This window comes from Mauremys reevesii, linkage group 1 (genome assembly GCF_016161935.1).
Source record: "Mauremys reevesii isolate NIE-2019 linkage group 1, ASM1616193v1, whole genome shotgun sequence".
Lineage (NCBI taxonomy): Eukaryota > Metazoa > Chordata > Testudines > Geoemydidae > Mauremys > Mauremys reevesii.
This window is the reverse complement of record NC_052623.1, coordinates 220,511,964-220,535,487: the sequence shown is the minus strand read 5'-3', so window position 1 is coordinate 220,535,487 and position 23,524 is coordinate 220,511,964. Positions and strand designations below refer to the sequence as shown.

At 41.1% G+C, this 23,524-nt stretch overlaps 1 protein-coding gene across 2 annotated transcripts; it reads left to right on the top strand.

The window, feature by feature from the left end:
* The first annotated feature begins 11,061 nt into the window (after positions 1 to 11,061).
* On the top strand, positions 11,062 to 23,047 carry LOC120395942 (NKG2-D type II integral membrane protein-like). 2 transcript variants are annotated; one of them, XM_039520776.1, is made up of 6 exons: positions 11,062 to 11,149; positions 13,870 to 13,973; positions 21,468 to 21,566; positions 21,840 to 21,991; positions 22,363 to 22,469; positions 22,568 to 23,047. In XM_039520776.1, exons 2-6 carry the CDS (start codon positions 13,880 to 13,882, stop codon positions 22,683 to 22,685), a joined length of 570 nt encoding a protein of 189 aa, XP_039376710.1. In that variant the 5' UTR covers positions 11,062 to 11,149; positions 13,870 to 13,879; the 3' UTR covers positions 22,686 to 23,047. The 2 variants fall into 2 exon arrangements, with proteins under 2 accessions (XP_039376710.1, XP_039376711.1); XM_039520777.1 differs by lacking the exon at positions 11,062 to 11,149 and having other exon boundaries at positions 13,691 to 13,973.
* Positions 23,048 to 23,524: the final 477 nt, after the last annotated feature.

Genomic DNA, 23,524 nt, shown 5'->3' with positions numbered 1-23,524 from the left:
CTTCCTACTATATTTTCCACTGCATGCATCCGATGAAGTGGGCTGTAGCCCACGAAAGCTTATGCCCAAATAAATGTGTTAGTCTCTAAGGTGCCACAAGTACTCCTGTTCTTTTTCCAATGAACTGTAAGTGTCTGATACATCATGCCCTCAAGATGCATAACACCACCAAAATTCCTGAGATTTTTGGAAGCAATTTGGAGGGTTTTAGAAATCCCTTATCTCTACCAGATTCCTCTCCCTCCTCCACCACTCCCCCTTCATTAACACTATCTTTAGCCCATAACTTGCATGACTAGCAGTGAAGTTTCTTTCCTTCCCAGGTTACCAGAGGAGACTATAGCTTACACTTGGGTGCTGAACAAATCTTTTTCTAGTAGAAGCTGGGTCTCCACTTGGTAAACCCTTTCTAGGCTTATGACTGTCTCAAATTGTAAAGTTTCTGATCTGATGTTAGAAAATGTAAGGGTTATTTCATACTGAAAGGTGAACTGTCAGGCTGGAAGGAGGTTACTAGTGGAGTTCCTCAGGGTTCGGTTTTGGGACCAATCTTATTTAATTCTTTTATTACTGACCTTGGCAGAAGAAGTGGAAATGTGCTAATAAAGTTTGTGGATGACACAAAGCTGGAAGGTATTGCTAACACAGAGAAGGACCAGAATGTCATACAGGAAGATCTGGATGACCTTGTAAACTGGAGTAATAGTAATAGGATGAAATTTAATAGTGAAAAGTGCAAGGTCATGCATTTAGGGATTAATAACAAGAATTTTGGTTATAAATTGGGAACACATCAGTCGGAAGTAACAGAGGAGGAGAAGGACCTCGCAGTATTGGTTGATCACAGGATGACTATGAGCCGCCAATGTGATATGGCCATTAAAAAAAACTAATGCAGTCTTGGGATGCATCAGGTGAGGTATTTCCAGTAAAGATAAGGAGGTGTTAGTATCGGAGCGAAGGCCCTCCTGCTAAATTGCTGCAGATCGCGATCGCAGCTTTGTGTGGGGGGGGGGGGTGTTTGTTTGTTTTGTTTTGGCTGCTTTGGGAGGCAAAACCCCTGGAGCCGGCCTTGCTCATTGGGAAGCAGCCTCTAGTTTCACTCTACAGAAAAGTGATCAGTAGCAAAGTCACTGTCCCCTCTGAGCATCTGTCCCCTTTTTCTAGGCTCACGGGTATATAATTGGGACATAACTGGAGCTAAAGCCATATTTACATTTCGCTTTCTCAGTGCACAGATTTGATATACCAAAGAATCTCCATGACGATGCCTGCGCTGTTATTGGCTTTAATAAGGTGGTGACTGCAGTTTGTTCTGAATCCTCACACATCCACTATATCTGTAAGAAGACAATGGGATAACTATAGATCCTCAAGATGAGAAAATTGCAGGCACAAGAACATGCCTGGGTTATCCAGATGCCAAAAGGATATTTCCTTCTATAAGCATTCTCAGCACATGTACACTCATATGCACACAAACACATACTCTTACGCAGGCACTCACAAACCTGTTTTCAACTGATCATAAACAGCAATGGCATGATCATCATATCTGGTTGGACTACACACAGGACAAATTCCAGACCTCTTTTCATGTCACCACAGAGACCAACAGACAGACTTTCAGTGGGCAAGTGGTCTCTGAACAGATGTTGAAAAAAATGCAAAAAATTAGTAAAACTAAAATCTTCTTGTTAAAAAAAATATAATCAGCAATAACAGTGATTAATCTTTCAGCTGTCCCTAAGCTGATCAGATACGGGCAGTCGGATATGGATATTCACTAACACTGGTAGTCATCACTGGCATGGACATTGAGGGCAGGTGCTGTAGGAGTCCCAGTTCATGGAGGACAATGGAAGTACCATGATTTACACCCGTTGATCACTTGATACAGAGTGTGTGCAGATGTTCTGAGCAGGTGTCTGGAACTTGTTTGGTTCATGGGACCCTAGATTAAATAGTCTCTTACTGAAGGCTTTCAAACAGAGTCATCCTGCATCTAATGTGTTATGGGGCAATCCTGATTTACCATAAGTTTGTCCTTTATCTGCAGGATGACAAAAGAGTCCCACATTAATTTCAGAATTCACAACAATGTTGCGTCTTTGTGCTTTGATAGTGTATCACTACATGATATTATTTCAGTCAGTAAGATGGGATGGTACCTCATCACTCAGTATCATAACAAACAATTGTGATTTAGCCTCTTGGAAGCCAGCATTTGCTTTTCTGTGCCTTCTCCTTTTCCTGCCAGCAGTCTGTATGCTGCAGGGCCATGGATCTCTGGTGGCAGACAAGTCTGTTGCAGCCTCCAAAAGACTTTACAGAGGTGATCCATTGTAATTCTGTCCGAAGTAACTGTACAGGCTATAAAACACAATATAGCAACTCACTGATATATTGACTGCCACACATGTAATATTGGCCTCAAGCGCTCACAGAACTCTCCCTGGCTGCTTTCTCAGTCATACTATATTTTGGTGACAAATCCCTTTTCGTTGTCTCTCTTCAGAACCCCATCCAGCTAGTGCATCTCCACAATAAATTTCACAGAAATCCTCTTCTCGGGCTGCCCCACATTAGTGAGACATCACCATAGGCTACAGGTACAGTAATGGATCTTCACCCTTGACCGTACTGTAGCAACGCTAAAGAGCTGAACAATTAAAGGGAAGGAAAGATTTGCTTCCTTTTTCACTCCTGCCCAACAGTTTCTAACTGCACCCTGGAGGTGCAAGGGGAAGTAGAGTGCTCCTGGAGAGAAAGGGGAGAAGAACATTAAAGGATTTTCTGTATGTCCTTCAAGAGGGGAGGCTAAACTTTGGAATCTATAGTTATGTATTTATTTTGCATGTATAATTATGTGTGTGTTGGAAATCTTTATTATTTATGTAGAAAACTATTTAAAATCAATACTATATATATCCCAGAGCTTATCTCAATTAGAGAACAGAAGGATGGTGGAAAGGTAAGGTTGTGTCAGCAGCATAAATTGCAGTGAACAATGAAGGACTGCATGGTAGTGTGAAACTGTTTGGATCCTTTAGGTGTTCATTTCTCATTTTTGGAGTTTATGTTGTCAAAGTTAGACTCAGGACTCACAGTTTGTCAGACCACTCTGTTTTATTAGCACAGCGCTCTGCTAATAACACCCAGATAATGTGAGCACCATGCAAGACACAAACTATCTTATTTATACAGATAAAAGGGTGAGAACTTAACAAGGTAACAAAGAAGCAGAATCAGATAAGTTTACCTGGGCTAGGCATGCATATCTTATTTCCTTACTAACTATTACCCATCTTCTGTTAATGTTTCGCCATTAGCACCATTGTTTATGCCTAATGTTTCTTTTCCTGGCACCTGTATTTCAACATTTCTTATTTCTGCTTAAAGGTACATACAACATTTCTTTAATCCATTCTTATTTTTACAATATAATTCATTCTACTTTCACAATGTTAATGAGCAACTTTACTGCTATTTAATGATGTTTTATGTATGCAGGTGCCTGTCTGCTCTGATAGATAGATAGATAGATAGATAGATAGATAGATAGATAGATAGATAGATAGATGAGAAACTGTACAAATATTGAGTAAAGTTGTATGTAGACTAGGGGCAGGTAAAGTGGAAATGCATAAACAATATTAATTAAAGCTTTCATTAGTGTTCAAACTAGAATTTATTCCTCAATAAATAAGTTGACTATACAACTGAAGGTATTAGATACTTTTACTAATTAATTTCTAAAAATTTATATAAAGAAAATTAATAAAACATAAAAACCAAAGTACGTAAATGATCCGATCATTTACCTGGTGTTGGTCCTGCTTTGAGCAGGGGATTGGCCTAGGTGACCACCTGAGGTCTCTTCTAACCCTAATGTTGTATGATTCTAAGTACTCTTGTAGCTAAAGGTTAATTCGCTTTTAAAATATGCATGTCTACATTCTTACTAGCTACAGCCGTTGAGCCAGATAAAGGCATCAGGGCATATTGGAAATAAAGATCCAGATCCAATTTTACAGTTTGAGCATCTCTTGACTGAGAGGTCTGTGCTCCCACGGAAGAGCAACCATAGATCTTTGGAGAAAAAGAGATGCAGAAAATATGTACATACTTATTACAGCAGGAAAAGACCTCGTATGGGGACTGACTGATGTAAAGAAATCTTTCCTGGGCTATTTTTAAATCTGAGCTACACACTGATTCATACATAGACTTATAGAGTCTTTTGGACCACGCTGGTGTCCTGCTCCATTGGGATTAAACAGATGATTCAAGAACCCAGTAATCACCCCTACTTATCTGAGTCATATGAAAGGGGAGTTGTACATCTTTTGATCCCAACTCTTTCCCCATGTGTTTTGTAAGGTCATTCATTTCTTCCCACTCATGACTCTTTAGTACTCCAAGAAGATAGGGGTTCAAATGACCTGGTCAGTTACCCAAATTATTTTTTTAAATGCCATGAGAATTGATGCTCCTAATTTTCTGGATGACACAGTGATGTTAACCCTTGATTTAGTCCGAGCTCCATCACTGTGCCATCCAGACCCGTTCTGAACCCAGAATAGGAATGCAAAGCAGGAGCTCCAGAATAGGAAATAGTTCCTGGAGAGCACTTCAGAGACTGAAAGACCTTCACAAGCAGCTTATAGTGCTTTATAAAATGAAATTTTCTATAAGATCGATAACACTTTTTTATTTTTAGTTTTACACCATGAGAGTGACTGTTCACATCACCTAGAGGGGGATGTCAGACTAAACGAATGAGCAGGTAACCTTGGTGTGCTTGAGTTCAGAATTTAGTATTATGTTAAATAAAGGGAAATGCAGTTAAAAATTTTGTATATCAAAGGTAATTGAAAGACTCTTATTCTGGAGGTGAAAGGACACTCTCTGTGAGGTTTCTTTTTAGAAATAAATAGATATGAGAAATGTTCTGTGATGTCACATCTTACCTAACCCTCTCTTACCCCATGGTATTACCCACCCAAGTTTTAAATAATCAGAATAATTGCATTTGGGAGGCTATTCCTCAGACTAGTAGATCTAACTGTTCATTTCCAGTCTGAAATACTCTCCTGTGCTCACTTTCATAATTTTACTCCTAGTCACACTACTGTTACCCCTTCTAAACCAGGTGTAGGCAAACTACAGCACGCGGGCCTCTTGCGGCCCACGGGCCATTTTCATGGAGAGCTGGGCCACGGGCTTGCTGCGCTCCGGCCCTCGGCCACGCTCTCCTGGCCGGAGTACGACAGGCTCCCCGGACCTGCTCCCCGGGCCAGTAATTTCGTGGCATTTTATAGTCCATTTTTCATATAGCTCTTGAAAATAAAATACTTCTCCGGAGCTTTTTCAAAAGCCTCAATGAAAGGGCCTTTGAGGAGGAAACCGCACCCTCTGCTGGTTCTCAGGAAAAGCTCTCTCTGTCATGCAATAAAACTTCCTAGAGGACTATGGACTGTAATTGTACTTCATACATTTCCAAACTGCATATTCTTACTGGGTTTACACTCTGGGGTTCACCTTAGACTCCTATGTAGTGGAGTCTGAGTTTGATATGTAACATGTCTGCCGATGTGTATGTAAACACAGCTATAGAACCATTTTAATATAGGTTTCAGAGTAGCAGCCATGTTAGTCTGTATCTGCAAAAAGAACAGGAGTACTTATGCACCTTAGAGACTAACAGATTTATTTGAGCAGCCCACTTCATCGAATGCATAGAATGGAACACATAGTGAGGAGATATATATACATACAGAGAACATGAAAAGGTGGGAATTGCCCAACCAGCTCTAAGAGGCTAATTAATTAAGATGAACTGTTATCAGCAGGAGGAAAAATTTTTGTAGTGATAATCAAGATAGCCCATTTAAGACAGTTTGACAAGATGTTTAACATGGGGGAAATAGATTCAATGTGTGTAATGGCTCAGCCATTCCCAGTCTCTATTTAAACCTAAATTGATAGTCTCTAGTTTTCATATCAATTCAAGTTCAGCAGTTTCTTGTTGGAGTCTGTTTTTGAAGCTTTTCTGTTGCAAAATTGCCACCTTTAAATCTGTTACTAAATGGCCAGAGAGGTTGAAGTGTTCTCCTACTGGTTTTGAATGTTATGATTCCTGATGTCAGATTTGTGTCCATTTATTCTTTTGCGTAGAGACTGTCTGGTTTGGCCAATGTACATGGCAGAAGAGCATTGCTGGCACACGATGGCATATATCACATTGGTATATGTGCAGGTGAATGAGCCCCTGATGGTGTGGCTGATGTGATTAGATCCTCTGATGGTGTCACTTGAATAGATATGTGGACAGAGTTGGCATCGGGCTTTGTAGCAAGGATGGGTTCCTGGGTTGCTGTTTTTGTTCTGTGGTGTGTGGTTACTGGTGAGTATTTGCTTCAGGTTGGGGGGCTGTCTGTAAGCGAGGACAGGTCTGTCTCTCAGGATCTGTGAGAGTGAGGATAGGGTGTAAAAATAAAGTGCTAAAAGTGCTATTCTGCCATTGACTTTAAAGGGTTCAGGATCGGACCATAGTGCAGCTATAGACTACAGCAATTTCTAACTTCAAGGGGACCCAGTCCATTTAAAATGTAGGCTATTTCAGAAAATGAGATAGAAATGGTTTCAGAGCCTACACGTGCCTCCGAAGTGCCAATCTTTGTGATTTCACAGTCATATATTCCTTTTGCTGAAAATATGCATTTTTCCCTTATTTCAGTGTGAAAGACCCACAAAAACAACAGGGAAAACTGAGTATACACACAAAGTGCTGTTAAATGCACAAAAGTAAGAACACTGAAGGAGAATTTTATTCCCTAAGTCTATATTATTTAGAGTCATTTTAGGTATTATTTGAAAGTATCAGAAATTTTATTGAAAGAAAAATATATGACAGGAACAAGCCATTCTCTACATCTCTGATGCAGTGAACTGAGATAACTCAGAGATTGAGATATAGGCCTTCCATAAACTGGAGCTGGAACTCAATACAGCACTATATAAATTTAAAAAAGTATTTACCTGTAAGACTGTGTATATAAGAAATATATAATGTGACAGACCCAGAGCAGTGGGGTACAGGAATCTGGTCCTTTTTAGTACCGGGACGTGGGCGAGCACTAGCTGAAAGCCCCTCCTCCAGCCTAAGGAGGGGCCACGAAACCTGGAACCCAACTGAGTTTGGGGGACAACAAAGGCGACAACAGGAACAGGAGTGGGGGTCAAAGGACCAAAACTAAGGAACCGGAAGAGGACACTGAGCAGAGAACCCCGGACAGCACCCACTGCTCCTTGAAGACATCTAGAGAGCCGGCGGACGCTGCCCAGAGGAACTCTGCCTGGATACGTGAACGGATGAAAGAACGAAAAACAGCCCCACAGTCACAGGCCCCCCCCTCTCCCTGGTGTCACGAATGGCCACGTTGGCCATAGCTAGGAATCTGGTACAGGGCAAATATACTGGTCACTGGATGAATAGTTTTCTGTTCCCTGAGTGACCAGGGGCTGCACTAGAGTAATCAGGAACCTGCTAGAACCAATTAAGGCAGACAGGCTGATTAGAACACCTTCAGCCAATCAAGGCAGGCTAATCAGGGCATCTGGGTTTAAAAAGGAGCTCACTTTAGTTTGTGGTGGGTGTGTGAGGAGCTGAGAACAAGAGGCGCAAGGAGCTGAGAGTGAGAGGGTGTGCTGCTAGAGGACTAAGGAGTACAAGCATTATCAGACACCAGGAGGAAGGTCCTGTGGTGAGGATAAAGAAGGTGTTTGGAGGAGGCCATGGGGAAGTAGCCCAGGGAGTTGTAGCTGTCATACAGCTGGTACAGGAGGCACTATAGACAGATGCAAATCCACAGATCCCTGGGCTGGAACCCGGAGTAGAGGGCAGGCCCGGGTTCCCCCCAAACCTCCCAACTCCTGATCAGACACAGGAGGAGTTGTCCCAGACTGTGGGTTCCACCAGAGGGGAAGATCACTGAGGTGTACAAATCTGCCAATAAGCACAGGACCCACCAAGGTAGAGGAGGAACTTTGTCACAATAAAAACACCTGCTAGAGTTCTCTAGACATTCCTGAGAGCATAAACACTTTAGGAAAGAAAGTGAGAAGAGAGCAATAAAGAATAAAGTTTGCTAGATGCTAGTATTTTAACAGAGCCCCAGATAGATGCACATCTCTCACATAAGTCTTTGTACCGTGTAGGTGTTACTTGTCCAGACAGTACTGTGAAAACACTTCATCTATTGTTTGCTGCACTGTCTCATAACCTGTCCCTCTATAATGTCTATACAGAGTGTCTATCAAAGGAAAGAAATACTTTTTCTTGCCCGGATCCTCTTGTGAGGCAGCGTCTTTAAATTAGAATATTCCAGTGCTTGGATCTTGGATCCAGATCTTGGATGCAGCTGTTCTTTAATTGTACCTGTTGGCCTCAAGTATTAGAGGTGTGATTCCTCAGGCACACTCTATCACCTGGGTTAAGAGAGGGGAAGTGTGACATTCTATACCTTGGAGAAGCGCCCTGTAACCCCCACATTCCTCATTTATATATGATTGTGATCTTACATACAAAGCATGCCTTGTAAGGTATCAGGGGAAAGGTTATGATCTGCTGAAAGTCATTTATCTATTCATATATGTATATCATTAATGCATAAGAAGTTATGAGAATTGTGTTATATGGTTGTCACTAAAACATGCCGTAAATTGGGGAATCAGTCAGACATTAGCTCCCCAGAGGCAACAGCAAAGAAAGTAACCAACATCCGGGCAGGGTTTCAAACAACCCATCAACAACCACTGTCCAGCAAGGGAGCTATAATTCAGTGACTCTCCTGCATGAGACCACACCAGGGGAATTGCTCAACCTTGCCTGAAGACACATACTGGGACTTTTCTTCTGCCCCCACCTATGCTGCAAGCAACAGAGACACTCAGAAGAAGACTGAAGACTCCAACAGAGGATACTGGCCCAGGTTTAAGGAACAAACCTATATATTAAGCCAGTCCTTAATCCAATGGGGTGAGAAAAACTGCTTAATCTAGATGATGCCCAGTCTAATAGGGTTGAGAGTTTAGACTGCGTGCTTATATTTTATTTCTTTTGGTAACTAACTCTGACTTTTTGCATATCACTTAAAATCTATTTTTGTAATCAATAAATGTGTTTAATTGTTTATCTTTACTAGTGAGTTTGTATGAAGTGTGTGGCAAATCTGCTCAGGTTTGACAAAGGCTGGTGTATGTCCACTTTCCATTACTGAAGTGGTGAACCAATTAATAAATTTGCACTGCCCATCATGAGCAGTGCAAGATGGTATATTCCTGGGGTACAGTGCTGGGAGCTGGAGGGATTTGGCTCTGGTTCCTTTCTCTGTGAGATTCATGAGTGGCTCTAGGAGCATTCATGCAATATAGCTGGGTGTGGGGCTTCATATGCGGCTGTGCTGAGTGATAACAATTGCTGCTGGTCACTTGCAAGGCATTGTGAGAGACATCCCAGGCTAGAAAGAGTTAAGGGGGCACAGCGGTCCCACAGTCCCAGGCTGCATCCTGGGGATCCCTTCAAAAGGAGATCAAACGTCCTTTTATCAAAGCAATATGATTTTCTTTCATCTTCCATATGGTTTTTGTATTGACTGATGCTGAAGCTGTGCTCTCATTGCAGCTTCTAATTCTCTCATCCCCTCTTTGTGGACACCAATGAGCTACTGCTGGAGCTGCCCATTTGCTTCTTCTACCTGCCCCAGTTGAGTGGGGGATTCTCCATCTTGTGATGTCTTCAAATCAGCCCCGATGCCTTGCTGGAAGATAAGCTTTAACAAACACAAGTAACTGGGCCCAGTATAGGGGTAACTAGGTGAAATCCTATGCCCTGTATGTAATACACAGCAGGTCCAATTAGATGGTCTAATCTGTGAATGTATGAATCCTGTGGTGATGTGACGAAAAGTGATCCAGACTTGTGTGCCTGGAATAGGTCAGAATAGCCTTGCACAATGAGTGACATTAGTGGAGTATCTGCACAGGCAAACCCATCAGTAAGGCTGCAAGTCTGTCATGGAGGTCAGAGAAGTCACGGATTCTGTGACTTTCCAGAGCATCTGTGCCTTCTGCAGCTGGCAGGTGTGACTGACCCCAGGGCCACCAGAGCAGCCAGCAGTGGCAGCGGTCCTGGCCACCTCCCATCAGCAGTGGCGGCGGCAGTCCTGGGCAATCCCCCCAGCAGTGGCAGTAGTCCCCCCACAGAGCACAGCAGGCACCCTGGAGCACCAGCAGGCACCCCCAAAAGTCCCCCAACTATCAGTGGGTGCCCCAAAGCATACCCCCAGCACCACCAGATGTGTGTTTGTGTGTGTGTGTGACTTCAGGGTGGGAATGGCTAATCTGCATGCAATCGTGTGTGTGTGTGTGTTTGTATTGTGCATGTCATTTCCTTTTGTTGTTTAAGGGAAGTTGCTCCTTTTAGCTGACAACTGCAGGGTCTGTATAAAGAAAAGTATCATGTGTGTTTGTCTCCTTTAGAGCTCTACAGAGATATCCCACCAGATATGTCCCTGAAAAGAGTCTGGTCCAATACTGGTGGCACTGATGGTAACGTAAACCAATGAAAATAAAAGAACATTTCAAGTTCAATGGAGCAGACAGACCCCCAATCTCCCTCCAGTCCAGGCAATGAGACAGGAAGCTCCTGCTTTGGAGAACTGGTTGGCAAAGAGCCCATCCTGGAGGTAAAAGCAGGGAAGGTGAGTAGACCAGGTTTTTAAAAGTGCTTCCACACAAGCTGAGCATTTTTTTCTTAGTCACAGTTGTTTCATGCAGTATTCAAGTATGTAAATGTCCAAACCAAGCTCTATAGTTAATGCCTGAGGCCTACTCAGTAATGCTTTAACCCATAAAGATGAAAGAGCACATTGTATAGGTGCAACATCCGTCGAATTAGCAAAGCGAGAACTTCCTTTGCGGTTTAAGCCGGAACATCGCAGAGCAAATAATTTTCCTCTCAGTTCATGCTGACCCTCTGCTGCTCTCTGTCTCCACCAAGGATTTTGAGACAGGACTAGACAGGTACATGTCCTAAAGTTCTGTTCCAGGACTCCTGCTCACTGACCAGAAGACACCTCCACAGGTATCATCTCCAAATGCTTGTGGGGTCTTTCATTGTTAGGGAATGTAACTGCTGTAGGATTTTTCTCTTCAGACTAACTCAGGAAGTGAGTGTTAATGGGTGATGTTTTCAAAAGTGCCTAAGAATCAGATTGAAATCAGTGGGATTTAGGAGCCTAAATAACTTTTAAAAATCTGGCCCTAAGTGAATTATGAGCACAATTCTTGTTGAAAGTCAATGGGACTCTAGCAGGGACAGTCTGACCTCTTTAAGGGCAGTAGGGACTGGAGGTCAGCCAACCCTTGTTCTCTGGTATGGCTCTTCAAGTTTTGGGGAGTTTGGATATACATGAGGGCCTAGGAAGTGTCAGAGGGAGATACTGGGAGGAAGGAAGCACTCTTGGGGAAAAAGAGTTTGGGGAAATACATAGTTGTTCTGTTCCTCTAAGGGCCCAGGAGCAGAAGCTTTGTAATGCAGTGTGGGGCAAAACTCCCCTCTCTCACAGCCAACCAGGATCAGCCTTGGGAGGGAGGGAAGCATATATACTGACTGCTCCCTCATGAAAGGCAGACTCTAGCAGGAGGAGAACTGGTGCCTGCTGACCTCTCCAAGCCAGCAGGTGAAAGGACTGAGTAAAAAGGGGCCATCTGGGGAGAAGTTGACTAAGAACTGCAGCTGGCCTGTATCAGAACCCAGCTCCAGGACGATAGCTGTGGAATCCTCATCTAAGGAGAGTGAGGCTGTTTGAATTTTCATCATGCTCCAGGAAGAAGGGCTGGAGTCTCCTGAACTTGGGGAGAGGACACTTCTCTGAATTAGTACCCAGGATCAGAAGAAAGATTAGACTCAAGGGGCTAAAAAAGAGGTTTTGTATTCTGTAGGAAAGGTTAATAAGGAGACCCCCCACACACAGGGGGTATCTGCTTGGATTACTTGAGTCTGAGAAAATGATTGCAGGCACCAAGGGAAAGCTGAGCTGTGCAGGACCAGAAAAGGGCATGCTCAAGGGCAGTACCCTGTTACAGGGACTTATGCTCCTAAATCTCTTGGTGTCTCTTGAAAATCCCAACCGTTATTTTTATTTAAAAGGATTCTCTTCATTTCTAACTTTTGTATTCTCCCCCCACCCCCTTAATCTAAGCAGCACAAAAGCGGGTTTTGGATGTATGATATTGGTCAATCCATGTAGCTAATGGTTCTGCATTTTTAGCACTGTGAGGTTTTTTTGTTTGTTTGTTTTTTTGCCATATCCACCATATCTACAAGACCACCAAAAATCAGGATATTAGTAAAGTGTTTGGTACACAGTCTGAAAAAATCTTGTTTTTTAAAAAAATCATTCAAGTTAATTTAGAAATGATCATAAATCCATTGATCTAGAATTTGCTGAGGGGGGCCATAAAAATAAGGCTAATGGTAAACATCAGCTTATTGAATCAGGGGTGGGTTTCCAGTGAAGTGCCGCTAAGAATCAGCGATAGTTCCTCACTTATTCAAGGTCTGATGAAATCATCTGGAAGAAAATGCAAGCAAAACATTCATAAAATTTCCATCTCATATTGAATTGGAAGGCATTTGGAGCCCTAGAGATGTCAGAGAAACAATGCAACAGAAGTTAGAGGGTAGAAATATGGACAGGATCCAACAAAATGAAACTGAGACAAATGAGCTATCCCTATTCAACATACAACTGAGAAGCCCTAGATATGGACTCACTGGGAGTCTAGGGAGGGGGCTTTCAGTGGAAGATCTTAAATTCTAACTTCCCTTGCTGGTCTGCTATTCTGTGAGGTTTTTGTTCTTCAACACATAATGCAAGACTCATCATTTTATTACTGCAATTTCTTAAGGAGAGTCTTATCCAGGAATGGGGTTATATGAGATGTTTTCAGATTTTCTCCCTTTAATAGTACCATGATTCTTTAAATTAATTAGGGTTCCTTCCTGGGTAAAATGTTCAATTTTTTCAATGGGCCATAACCTTCTAAGTCATTAAAGAGCTTCCAAAAAGGGATTCAGGAAAGCACTTAAGCATGTGACATTAAGGTATTAAACCCACTGAGGTTCAGGAGTAAAAAGTAGACACCATTATTTTAGTTACTAAAGTCAGCAGATATGACTCATCCTGTACATGCAAAATTCTCTCTTTAGGGAGAAAGTGTCATTTTTACATCACAATTTGTCAGAATAGAGCTATACTCAAAGTTCTTCAAAATATGGTACCTTAACTTTGCATTTATATATTTTTCAGCATTTTTAAAACAAAGTTTTGCCTTCATTTACAATTTCTTCTTGTTCTAATGTTTTTGCAAAATTTCTATCTTTTGATTTGTAATTTTGTAAATTGTGGGGTTTTTTACTTATTGAAATGCATTGGACAACTTTAATTTCAGTTCAGCTAATTATTTTCTCTTGGAACATTAAACAGAGATCAGACATTTTAAAAGGTGATAAGAAACGCATCTCTCTGAGCTCCCTGCTCCAATTCTCTGCCTGGCTTCTCTCAACCAACCTATTGTGATACAAAATAGGTCTTGATATTCTTTGTCTGCTCTGATGATAAATAAGTAGAGTCTGATTCTTCATGTAACTGCACCAGTTTTATGTTGATGTAAGTCCATAGGTATCACTGGAGTTACACCAACATGAACCAGGTGTAACAAAGGGGAGAATCAGGCCCACAGATATGTTGTCAGCCACTTCCATCCACTAAATCAGAGTGTAAACATTATATCCTGTAGTCCACCAGAAATGAGTGAGCAAGAAATAAACTACACTGAACTGAAATTTCACACTCCTACTCAACAGAAAATGGGGCAAAGAGCTGAGAAGACCAAGAACAAAGGTACTGAACGTAACAAGCTACTAACTCTGTACATGCTGTTATTTTACTGTCCAGAGTCAAACCTCTTAGTCCAATAACTTTCCTTAACTTAACCCTGACATTACAATATAAAAATAATAATAATTGGGGATTTCAACTATCCCCATATTGACTGGATACATAAGAATGACCGTACTGGGTCAGACCAAAGGTCCATCTAGCCCAGTATCCTGTCTACCGACAGTGGCCAATGCCAGGTGCCCCAGAGGGAATGAATCTAACAGGTAATGATCAAGTGATCTCTCTCCTGCCATCCAGCTCCACCCTCTGAAAAACAGAGGCTAGGGACACCATTCCTTGCCCATCCTGGCTAATAGCCATTAATGGACTCAATCTCCATGAATTTATCCAGTTTTCTTTTAAACCCTGTTATAGTCCTAGCCTTCACAACCTCCTCAGGCAAGGAGTTCCATACGTTCACTGTGTGCTGAAGAACTTCATTTTATTTGTTTTAAACCTGCTGCCTATTAATTTCATTTGGTGGCCCCTTGTTCTTATATTATGGGAACAAATAAATAACTTTTCCTTATTCACTTTTTCCAAATCACTCATGATTTTATATACCTCTATCATATCCCCCGTTAGTCTCCTCTTTTCCAAGCTGAAAAGTCCTAGCCTCTTTAATCTCTCCTCATATGGGACCTGTTCCAAACCCCTAATCATTTTAGTTGCCCTTCCCTGAACCTTTTCTAATGCCAATATATCTTTTTTGAGATCAGGAGATCACATCTGTATGCAGTATTCAAGATGTGGGCATACAATGGATTTATACAAGGGAAATAAGATATTCTCAGTCTTATTCTCTATCCCCTTTTTAATGATTCTTAACATCCTGTTTGCTTTTTTGACCACGGCTACATACAGGGGTTATTTTTTCCAATGTGCATTACTTTATATTTATCCACATTAAATTTCATTTGCCATTTTGTTGCCCAATTACTTAGTTTTGTGAGATCTTTTTGAAGTTCTTCACAGTCTGCTTTGGTCTTAACTATCTTGAGCAGTTTAGTATCATCTGCAAACTTGGCCACCTCACTTTTTACCCCTTTCTCCAGATCATTTATAAATAAGTTGAATAGGATTGGTCCTAGGACTGGCCCTTGGGGAACATCACTAGTTACTCTTCTCCATTCTGAGAATTTACCATTTATTCCTACCCTTTGTTCCCTATCTTTTAACCAGTTCTCAGTCCATGAAAGGACCTTCCCTCTTATCCCATGACAACTTAATTTACCTAAGAGCCTTTGGTAAGGGACCTTGTCAAAGGCTTTCTGGAAATCTAAGTACACTATGGCCACTGGATCCCCCTTGTCCACATATTTGTTTGACCCCTTCAAAGAACTCTATTAGATTAGTAAGACATAGTTTCCCTTTACAGAAACCATGTTGACTTTTGACCAACAATTTATGTTCTTCTATGTGTCTGACAATTTTATTCTTTACTATTGTTTCAACTAATTTGCCCAGTACTGACGTTAGACTTACCAGTCTGTAATTGCCGGGATCACGTCTAGAGCCCTTTTTAAATATTGGCGTTACATTAGCTAACTTCCAGTCATTGGGTACCGAAGCCGATTTAAAGGACAGGTTACAAACCATAGTTAATAGTTCTGCAACTTCACATTTGAGTTCTTTCAGAACTCTTGGGTGAATGCCATCTGGTCCCGGTGAATTGTTAATGTTGAGTTTATCAATTAATTCCAAAACCTCCTCTAGTGACACCTCAATCTGTGACAATTCCTCAGATTTGTCACCTACAAAAGCCAGCTCAGGTTTGGGAATCTTCCTAACATCCTCAGCCGTGAAGACTGAAGCAAAGAATCCATTTAGTTTCTCTGCATGACTTTATCGTCTTTAAGCGCTCCTTTTGTATTTCGATCGTCAAGGTGCCCCACTGGTTGTTTAACAGGCTTCCTGCTTCTGATGTACTTAAAAAACATTTTGTTATTACCTTTGGAGTTTTTGGCTAGCCGTTCTTCAAACTCCTCTTTGGCTTTTCTTATTACACCCTTGCACTTAAGTTGGCAGTGTTTGTGCTCCTTTCTATTTGCCTCACTAGGATTTGACTTCCACTTTTTAAAGGAAGTCTTTTTATCTCTCACTGCTTCTTTTACATGGTTGTTAAGCCACGGTGGCTCTTTTTTAGTTCTTTTACTGTGTTTCTTAATTTGGGATATACATTGAAGTTGGGCCTCTATTATGGTGTCTTTAAAAAGGGCCCATGCAACTTGCAGGGATTTCCCTTTAACTTTTGTTTAACTACCCCCCTCATTTTTGTATAGTTCCCCTTTGTGAAATTAAATGCCACAGTGTTGGGCTGTTGAGGTGTGTTATAATTACCTCTTGGACCAGCTCCTGCGCTCCACTCAGGACTAAATTGAGAGTTACCTCTCCCATTGTGGGTTCCTGTACCAGCTGCTCCAAGAAGCAGTCATTTAAAGTATCGAGAAAGTTTGTTTCTGCATTTCGTCCTGAGGTGACATGTTCCCAATCAATATGGGGATAATTGAAATCCCCCACTATTATTGAGTTCTTAATTTTGATAGCCTCTCTAATCTCCCTTAGCATTTCATTGTCACTATCACTGTCCTGGTTAGGTGGTCGATAATAGATCCCTAATATTATATTCTTATTAGAGCATGAAATTACTATCCATAGAGATTCTATGGAATATGTGGATTCACTTAAGATTTTTACGTCATTTGATTCTACATTTTCTTTCACATATAGTACCACCCCCCACTCCACCGCATGACCTGTTCTGTCCTTCTGATATATTTTGTACCCCAGAATGATTGTGTCCCATTGATTGTTCTCAGTCCACCAGGATTCTGTGATGCCTATTATATCAATATCCTCCTTTAACACAAGGCACTCTAATTCACCCATCTTATTATTTAGACTTCTAGCACACACATATCACCACAGGACAGGTTGCAGAGATAAAGTTTCTTGACACCTTTTAAATGACTGCTTCTTGGAGCAGCTGGTCTTGGAGCCAACAAGAGGAGAGACAATTCTTGATTTAGTCCTAAGTGGAGCACAGTATCTGGTCCAAGAGATGAATATAGCTGGACCACTTGTTAATAGTGACCATAATATAATTAAATTTAACATCCCTGTTGTGAGGAAAACAGCACAGTGGCCCAACACTGTGGCATTTAATTTCAGAAAGGGGAACTACACAAAAATGATGAAGTTAATTAAACAGAAATTAAAAGGTACAGTGCAAAAAGTGAAATCCCTGCAAGCTGCATGGAAGCCTTTTAGACACTGTAATAGAGGCTCAACTAAAGTGTATACCCCAAATTAAAAAAAAATAGTAAGAGAAACAAAAAAGATCCATCATAGCTAAATAACAAAGTAGGAGAAGCAGTTAGAGGCAAAAAGGCATCCTTTAAAAGTGGAAGTTAAATACTAGTGAGGAAAACAGAAAAAGCATAAACTCTGCAAATGAAGTGTAAAAATATAATTAGGAAGGCCAAAAAGAATTTGAAGAACAGCTAGCCAAAGACTCAAAAGTTATATTAAAAAAAATGTTAAGTACATCAGAAGCAGGAAGCCTGCTAAACAATCAGTGGGGCCACTGAACAATCGAGATGCTAAAGGAGCACTCAAGGATGATAAGGTGATTGCAGAGAAATGAATTCTTTGCATTGATCTTCACAGCTGAGGATTTGAGGGAGATTCCCAAACCTGAGCCATTCTTTTTAGGTGACAAATCTGAGGAACTGTCCCAGATTGACGTGTCATTAGAGGAGGTTTTGGAACAAATTGATAAACTAAACAGCAATAAGTGACCAGGACCAGATGACATTCACCCAAGAGTTCTGAAGGAACTCACATGTGAAATTGCAGGACTACTAACTGTAGTCTGTAACCTATCATTTAAATCAGCTTCTGTACCAAATGACTGGAGGATAGCTAATGTGAAGCCAATTTTTAAAAAGGGCTCCAGAGGTGATCCCGGCAATTAAAGGCCAGTAAGGCTGACTTCAGTACCAGGCAAACTGGTTGAAACTATAATAAAGAATAGAATTGTCAGACACACAGATGAATATAATTTGTTGGGGAAGAGTCACCATGGTTTTTGTAATGGGAAATCATGCTTCACCAATCTACTAGAATTCTTTGAGGGGGGTCAACAAGCATGTGGACAACGGGGATCCAGTGGCTATAGTGTATTTAGATTTTCAGAAAGTCTTTGACAAGGTCCCTCACGGATGGCTCTTAAGCAAAGTCAGCAGTCATGGGATAGAGTGCAGACTGCAAAGAGCTACAAAAAGATCTCTCAGAACTGCATGAGTGGACAACAAAATGGCAGATGAAACTCAGTGTTGATAAATGCAAAGTAATGCACATTGGAAAACGTAATCCCAACTATACATATAAAATGATGGGGTCTACATTAGCTTTTATCACTCAAGAAAGAGATCTTGGAGTCAGTGTGGATAGTTCTCTGAAAACATCCACTGAATGTGCAGTGGCAGTTAAAAAAGCAAACAAAATGTTTGGAATCATTAAGAAAGGGATACATAATAAGACAGAAAATATCATATTGCCTCCAAAGAAATCCATGGTACACTTACATTTTGAATACTGCGTGCAGATGTGGTCAGCACATCTCAAAAATTATCTACTGGAATTGGAAAAGGTTCAGAAAAGGGCAACAAAAATTATTAAGGGTATCGAACTACTGCCATATGAGGAGAGATTAATGAGACTGACACTTTTCAGCTTGGAAAAAGATGACTAAGGGGGATATGACAGAGGTCTATAAAGTCAGAACTGATGTGGAGAAAATAAGTGAGGAAGTGTTATTTACGCCTTCTCATAACACAAGAACTAGTGTCACCAAATGAAATTAATAGGCAGCACGTTTAAAACAAACAAAAGGAAGTATTTTTTTTCACACAACACACAGTGGAACTTCTTTTCAGAGGATGTTGTGAAGGCCAAAACTATAACAGGGTTCAAAAAAGAACTAGATAAATTCATGGAGTATAGGTCCATCAATGGCTATTAGCCAGAAGCTGGGAATGGGCAATGGATCACTTGATGATTCCCTGTTCTGTTCATTCCTTCTGGGGCACCTGGCATTGGCCACTGTCAGAAGACAGGATACTGGGCTAGATGGACCTTTGGCCTGACCCAGCATGGTCATTCTTATGTTCTTGATATCACGTCAGCATTCAGAAAGTTTAATGTATTTTCCTCTATGTGCCTGCCAATTGAATGTTACTGGAAGCTGATCATAGCCCAGCATGCAAAATGCATGAACTATTCATGCACAGGAGGGAGAGGTCACAGACTTGGAAGCTAACAAAGGTATCTGTCTGATCTAGTCATGCTCACTGGCTGCCTGGCTAAGTATCCCACCAGTCAGCTATTTCTGGTCTGGATTAACTTGTTTTCTTTCTTTTCTCTGTAAAAACCCTCATGTTACAGGTCCAACCACCAACTGTCTGTGGTCAGGAAAAGCTACCACAGTGGGCAGGCTATTCTATAACTGTCAATTATGTTAAATTTTCTTCTGAGGTAATCTGTTATTGATCACCATCGGAGACAGTGTTCACTTTGCCTGTCTTGATCCCTTCTCCTTTCTGTTAGAGTCTCCCTCTTCATCACCACAGTGGAGGCTCATTGCACTGCCTCTTGGGATCATGTGCCTGCCTTTGCTGGTAACTCTGGGGATATTGAGTGCTCAGGTGTGATACAGTAAATTGCAGCAGTGTACACAAGGAGTTCCACAGTTGTGCATACTTTTATCTGTGTAACTTTGGAAATATACAGTAAGAATTGTGAGAGAAATTAGAATCTTCATCTTTTTTCCCCAACCAATTTTTTTCACTCTCTTTTCTACCCTCTTTTTTACTTCTGCCTCCCCACCACCCAATCAGGGAAATTACATATAAAAATTATGTTACTATAATATTAAAGTTAAAAGTTTAATCACTGAAAAGCTACAGCAGGGAAAAGTTCACTCATTGCACATACTGTATATGGCACAACTCTATGGTGAGCAGGGGCGGCTCCAGGCCCCAGCACGCCAAGCGCTTTGCCGGTCGCCGTGAGGGCAGCAGGCAGGCTGCTGTGCTTGGGGCGACGAAATGCCTAGAACCGCCCCTGATGGTGAGTTTGGGTTACTTTGCATCAAAGAAGTGCAAATCAACCACAAACACAATAGATACAGATCCTGGCAGATTCCTTTGCGTAATTGGATTCCCAGGTGGTGGTATAGAAATTCTAGTGGCTCCTATGCCACCCACATCCTGGCTCCAGTTGTGTGGGCATAGCTGGGACATCTCTATAACCCAAAAATTCCTAAATGCTATAACAGCTTCTTTTGGTAGGTGGCAAATGGCAAAAATTAGAGGCAGCCTGCTCTTATTTATGTTGGGGACCAGCCCTGTGCTCTGACAGCCCCACGACCAGAGAAGTAAAAGTAGTTTTTAAACCATCTTTACAGAATCTGTGCTAAGAGGTCTTCAGCTACAGTTCAGGATTACAAGTCATGCAGATAGATTTTTATCTTATTTAAAAGTAGTTGCAACGTCAGTGAATCAGCATAAGTAGGTGAATCTTAACTTCCTTGTTTCTAAAATGTTGAGGGGCAGATCTTCAGGTAGTGTGAAATATAATAGTTCTGAGGTATTTAAATTTCTAACTTTAACCATTAACAATAAATTCATAGAAGTCTTTGCATTTCATAAAATCTTTAATATTTTTCCCAAGCAGGTATAATTGAAATATATAGAAAGGCAGTAATAGAGGAATAAATGTGCTTTTCCTGTTCTTTATTAAATAAAATTATGCATATTTCTATCTTCCTAGCCATGCAGAAATCTCACATGGTTCTATAGCAGCTGGGGCCTCTCTTGCTCTGGATTTTTTTGTTCACCTTTGATTCATTTCACTACAATCTCAGCATAACAGGAGAAATTGCACGGTTAGTGCATATTCCAGTAATTTCAGTGGGATTTCTATTTTACCAAAAAAAAAAAATAATAATAATGGAAGAATTTCAGACCTTGTCTCAAGACACATCTAAATTCCAGTTGTGTATTCCAAACAGCTGTGAAACTTGAACTGTCCTTTCTGAATAAACACCCTCCCCAGAAATATTGGTGTAAAATATCTGTTTGACCTGTTCAGATGATCATTGAAATGTCAGCAAACTCACTTTTGCTGTAGAACTGAGGGGGAAATTTTATGGCCCTCATGGCTCTGGGAATAACTGACAATTCATTCACCCAAATGAAGTATAGTGAATGGAGAAGGTAAAAATGATCAACTTGATATCTCCAATCAAAGAAAAATAATTGCATACTGTCAATCCCTGTTATTTTGGGGCTGTTACTTAAGCCTGATGGAGCCTAGATACAGTTAATCCCACTGTGACACTGTATTCTTTGAATGTCTTTTTGTTTATTGTCTGCCTTTCCTTTCTGTTAGATTTTCCTTCTCCATCTTCCCCATGGCGATATGTTGCAGTGATTCTGGGGATCCTCTGTGTAGTATTGTTGGGAGCTGTGGGGTTCCAGAGTGTCAAACGTAAGTATTTTCAGGAAAGGCAAAGAAAAGATCCTGAGTTTCAGGAATTTCAGCAAAGAGGTCAGTGTTACTGACAAATTTCAGGTGACTTGAGTGATCTCAGATCAGCTCAATTTCCTTTTCTACCAATACCACTTTTATGAAAGTCTTCCCCAGGCAAATATCTTGCAGGTTTCAGAGTGGCTTGGATGTGGTCTAAAACCACTGTCAAATGGCATGATCATGAGCAATACCTTAATAAAATCAATCTATAAAATGTATTTCCTGTTGAAGGAGACAACTGCAGCCTTTGCCCAGAAAACTGGATACTGCATGAGGAGGACTGTTACCATTTTTCTACTGAATGGAGAACTTGGCAAGAGAGTAAAGATTATTGCTCTTCTCAGGGCTCCAGACTTTTGAAGATACACAGCAAGGAAAAACAGGTAGAATTCAACTTTGGGGACTTTTCAGACTACAAACAGCAAATTAGTCAGAGACCAGGAGAACAATATTTGATTTCATGTCTGTAGTGCTGCATGGAAGAACCTGGTTTGACTCCATTCTAACATCTCAATTTCCAAGTTGCGCAGGTCTGGGAACAATGCAATTACAGTTCAGCTGGTGCTTATAAAAGCAGGTCCTCACATATCTCTGTCTGCAATGACTGTCATCAAGCATAAAGAGGCACTGTTCCACCCGCCCCTCCCCACCCTGAGAGGCCCACTTACTCAAAAAGAGCAGGTGATAAAAGGATAGAGTGAAAGGTCCAAATACTGATGTGAGACTAAGACAATTTTTTATTGTTCCCATACAGGATTTCATAAAGCCTCTAGCATTTTCTTATCACTGGATCGGATTATTCCGTAATGGGATCAATGAATCCTGGGTTTGGGAGGATGGCACAGCTCTAACCCTTAACCTGTAAGTTTCTGGCATGCATAGTTAGGGGCATTAATAACAACTTCTGACTTTGCCATGTGACTTACATAGTCAACAGTACATGTATGTTTCATTTTCAGGTTTGCAGAACATCCAGATTTTAATAGCGGTGACTGTGCTACTTTCAGAACTGGAGAAGCCCACTCCTATGATTGTGCACAATCAAAACCCTATATTTGTGAGCAGAGGGCTGCTTAGATGAAGCCTGCTATACCAGCTTAAGAAAGACTGGAGAAAGACACTGAGGCTTCTTCAGTGGCCCTCAGTGCCTCACTGAGGCATAACAATTCATGGAGCTCCTAGTAACTGGAGCTTTTATGCTGCCCTTTAACAAGGTGCTCCCCTGCTTGGCTGACCATGGACCTGTTTCCTCCCCACTCCTTTTGAAGTGATTAATGCAGCTAGCTGCTTGAGGAAAGAGCACATCTTGTTATGCAGGGAAGAGCAAGAACTACAATGGCCATTCCCTGCATGCACCCTTCCCTGCCTGCATGCTCATGCAGAAACTGATAAAAAATCTTGTCCGTAATAAATCATCTCTGTTTTCTGACAGATTTTCCTCCCAGCTGAAAAATACTAGTTGTGTATATATATGGTTCTTGTTACCTAGAGACATGCATAGAAGTCGCCATTTTGTGGGCCGGTCTTACTAGTCCTGATTAAACTTATCATATTTTTGTTGTTTAAAAAAGTATCTGAGTTTTCTATTATAGTGCTGTCATAAAGTGTGCTATCTTGGACACGGCGTGGGGAGGAGCATATACAAGACAGTCTGAGCGCCAAAAAAAAAAAAAGAGGATCAAATTAGTTATCTTCCTCCAGTAAACTAAATCTAACTAGCTGCAAGATTCCATAACTTCCTCTGGAGATAAACAGAGATAAGCTTGACATGAACTTTGAACTACTTTTTATTTTTATATTTAAGGAAAAACTTCAGTGATTGGTTATAACAACTTAGGGCCACATAATCTCTTCTGTGCTAGAGAAGTGCAAAAAGATTCTAAGATGTACTACACAATTGAGCTTTGTAAGTTAAT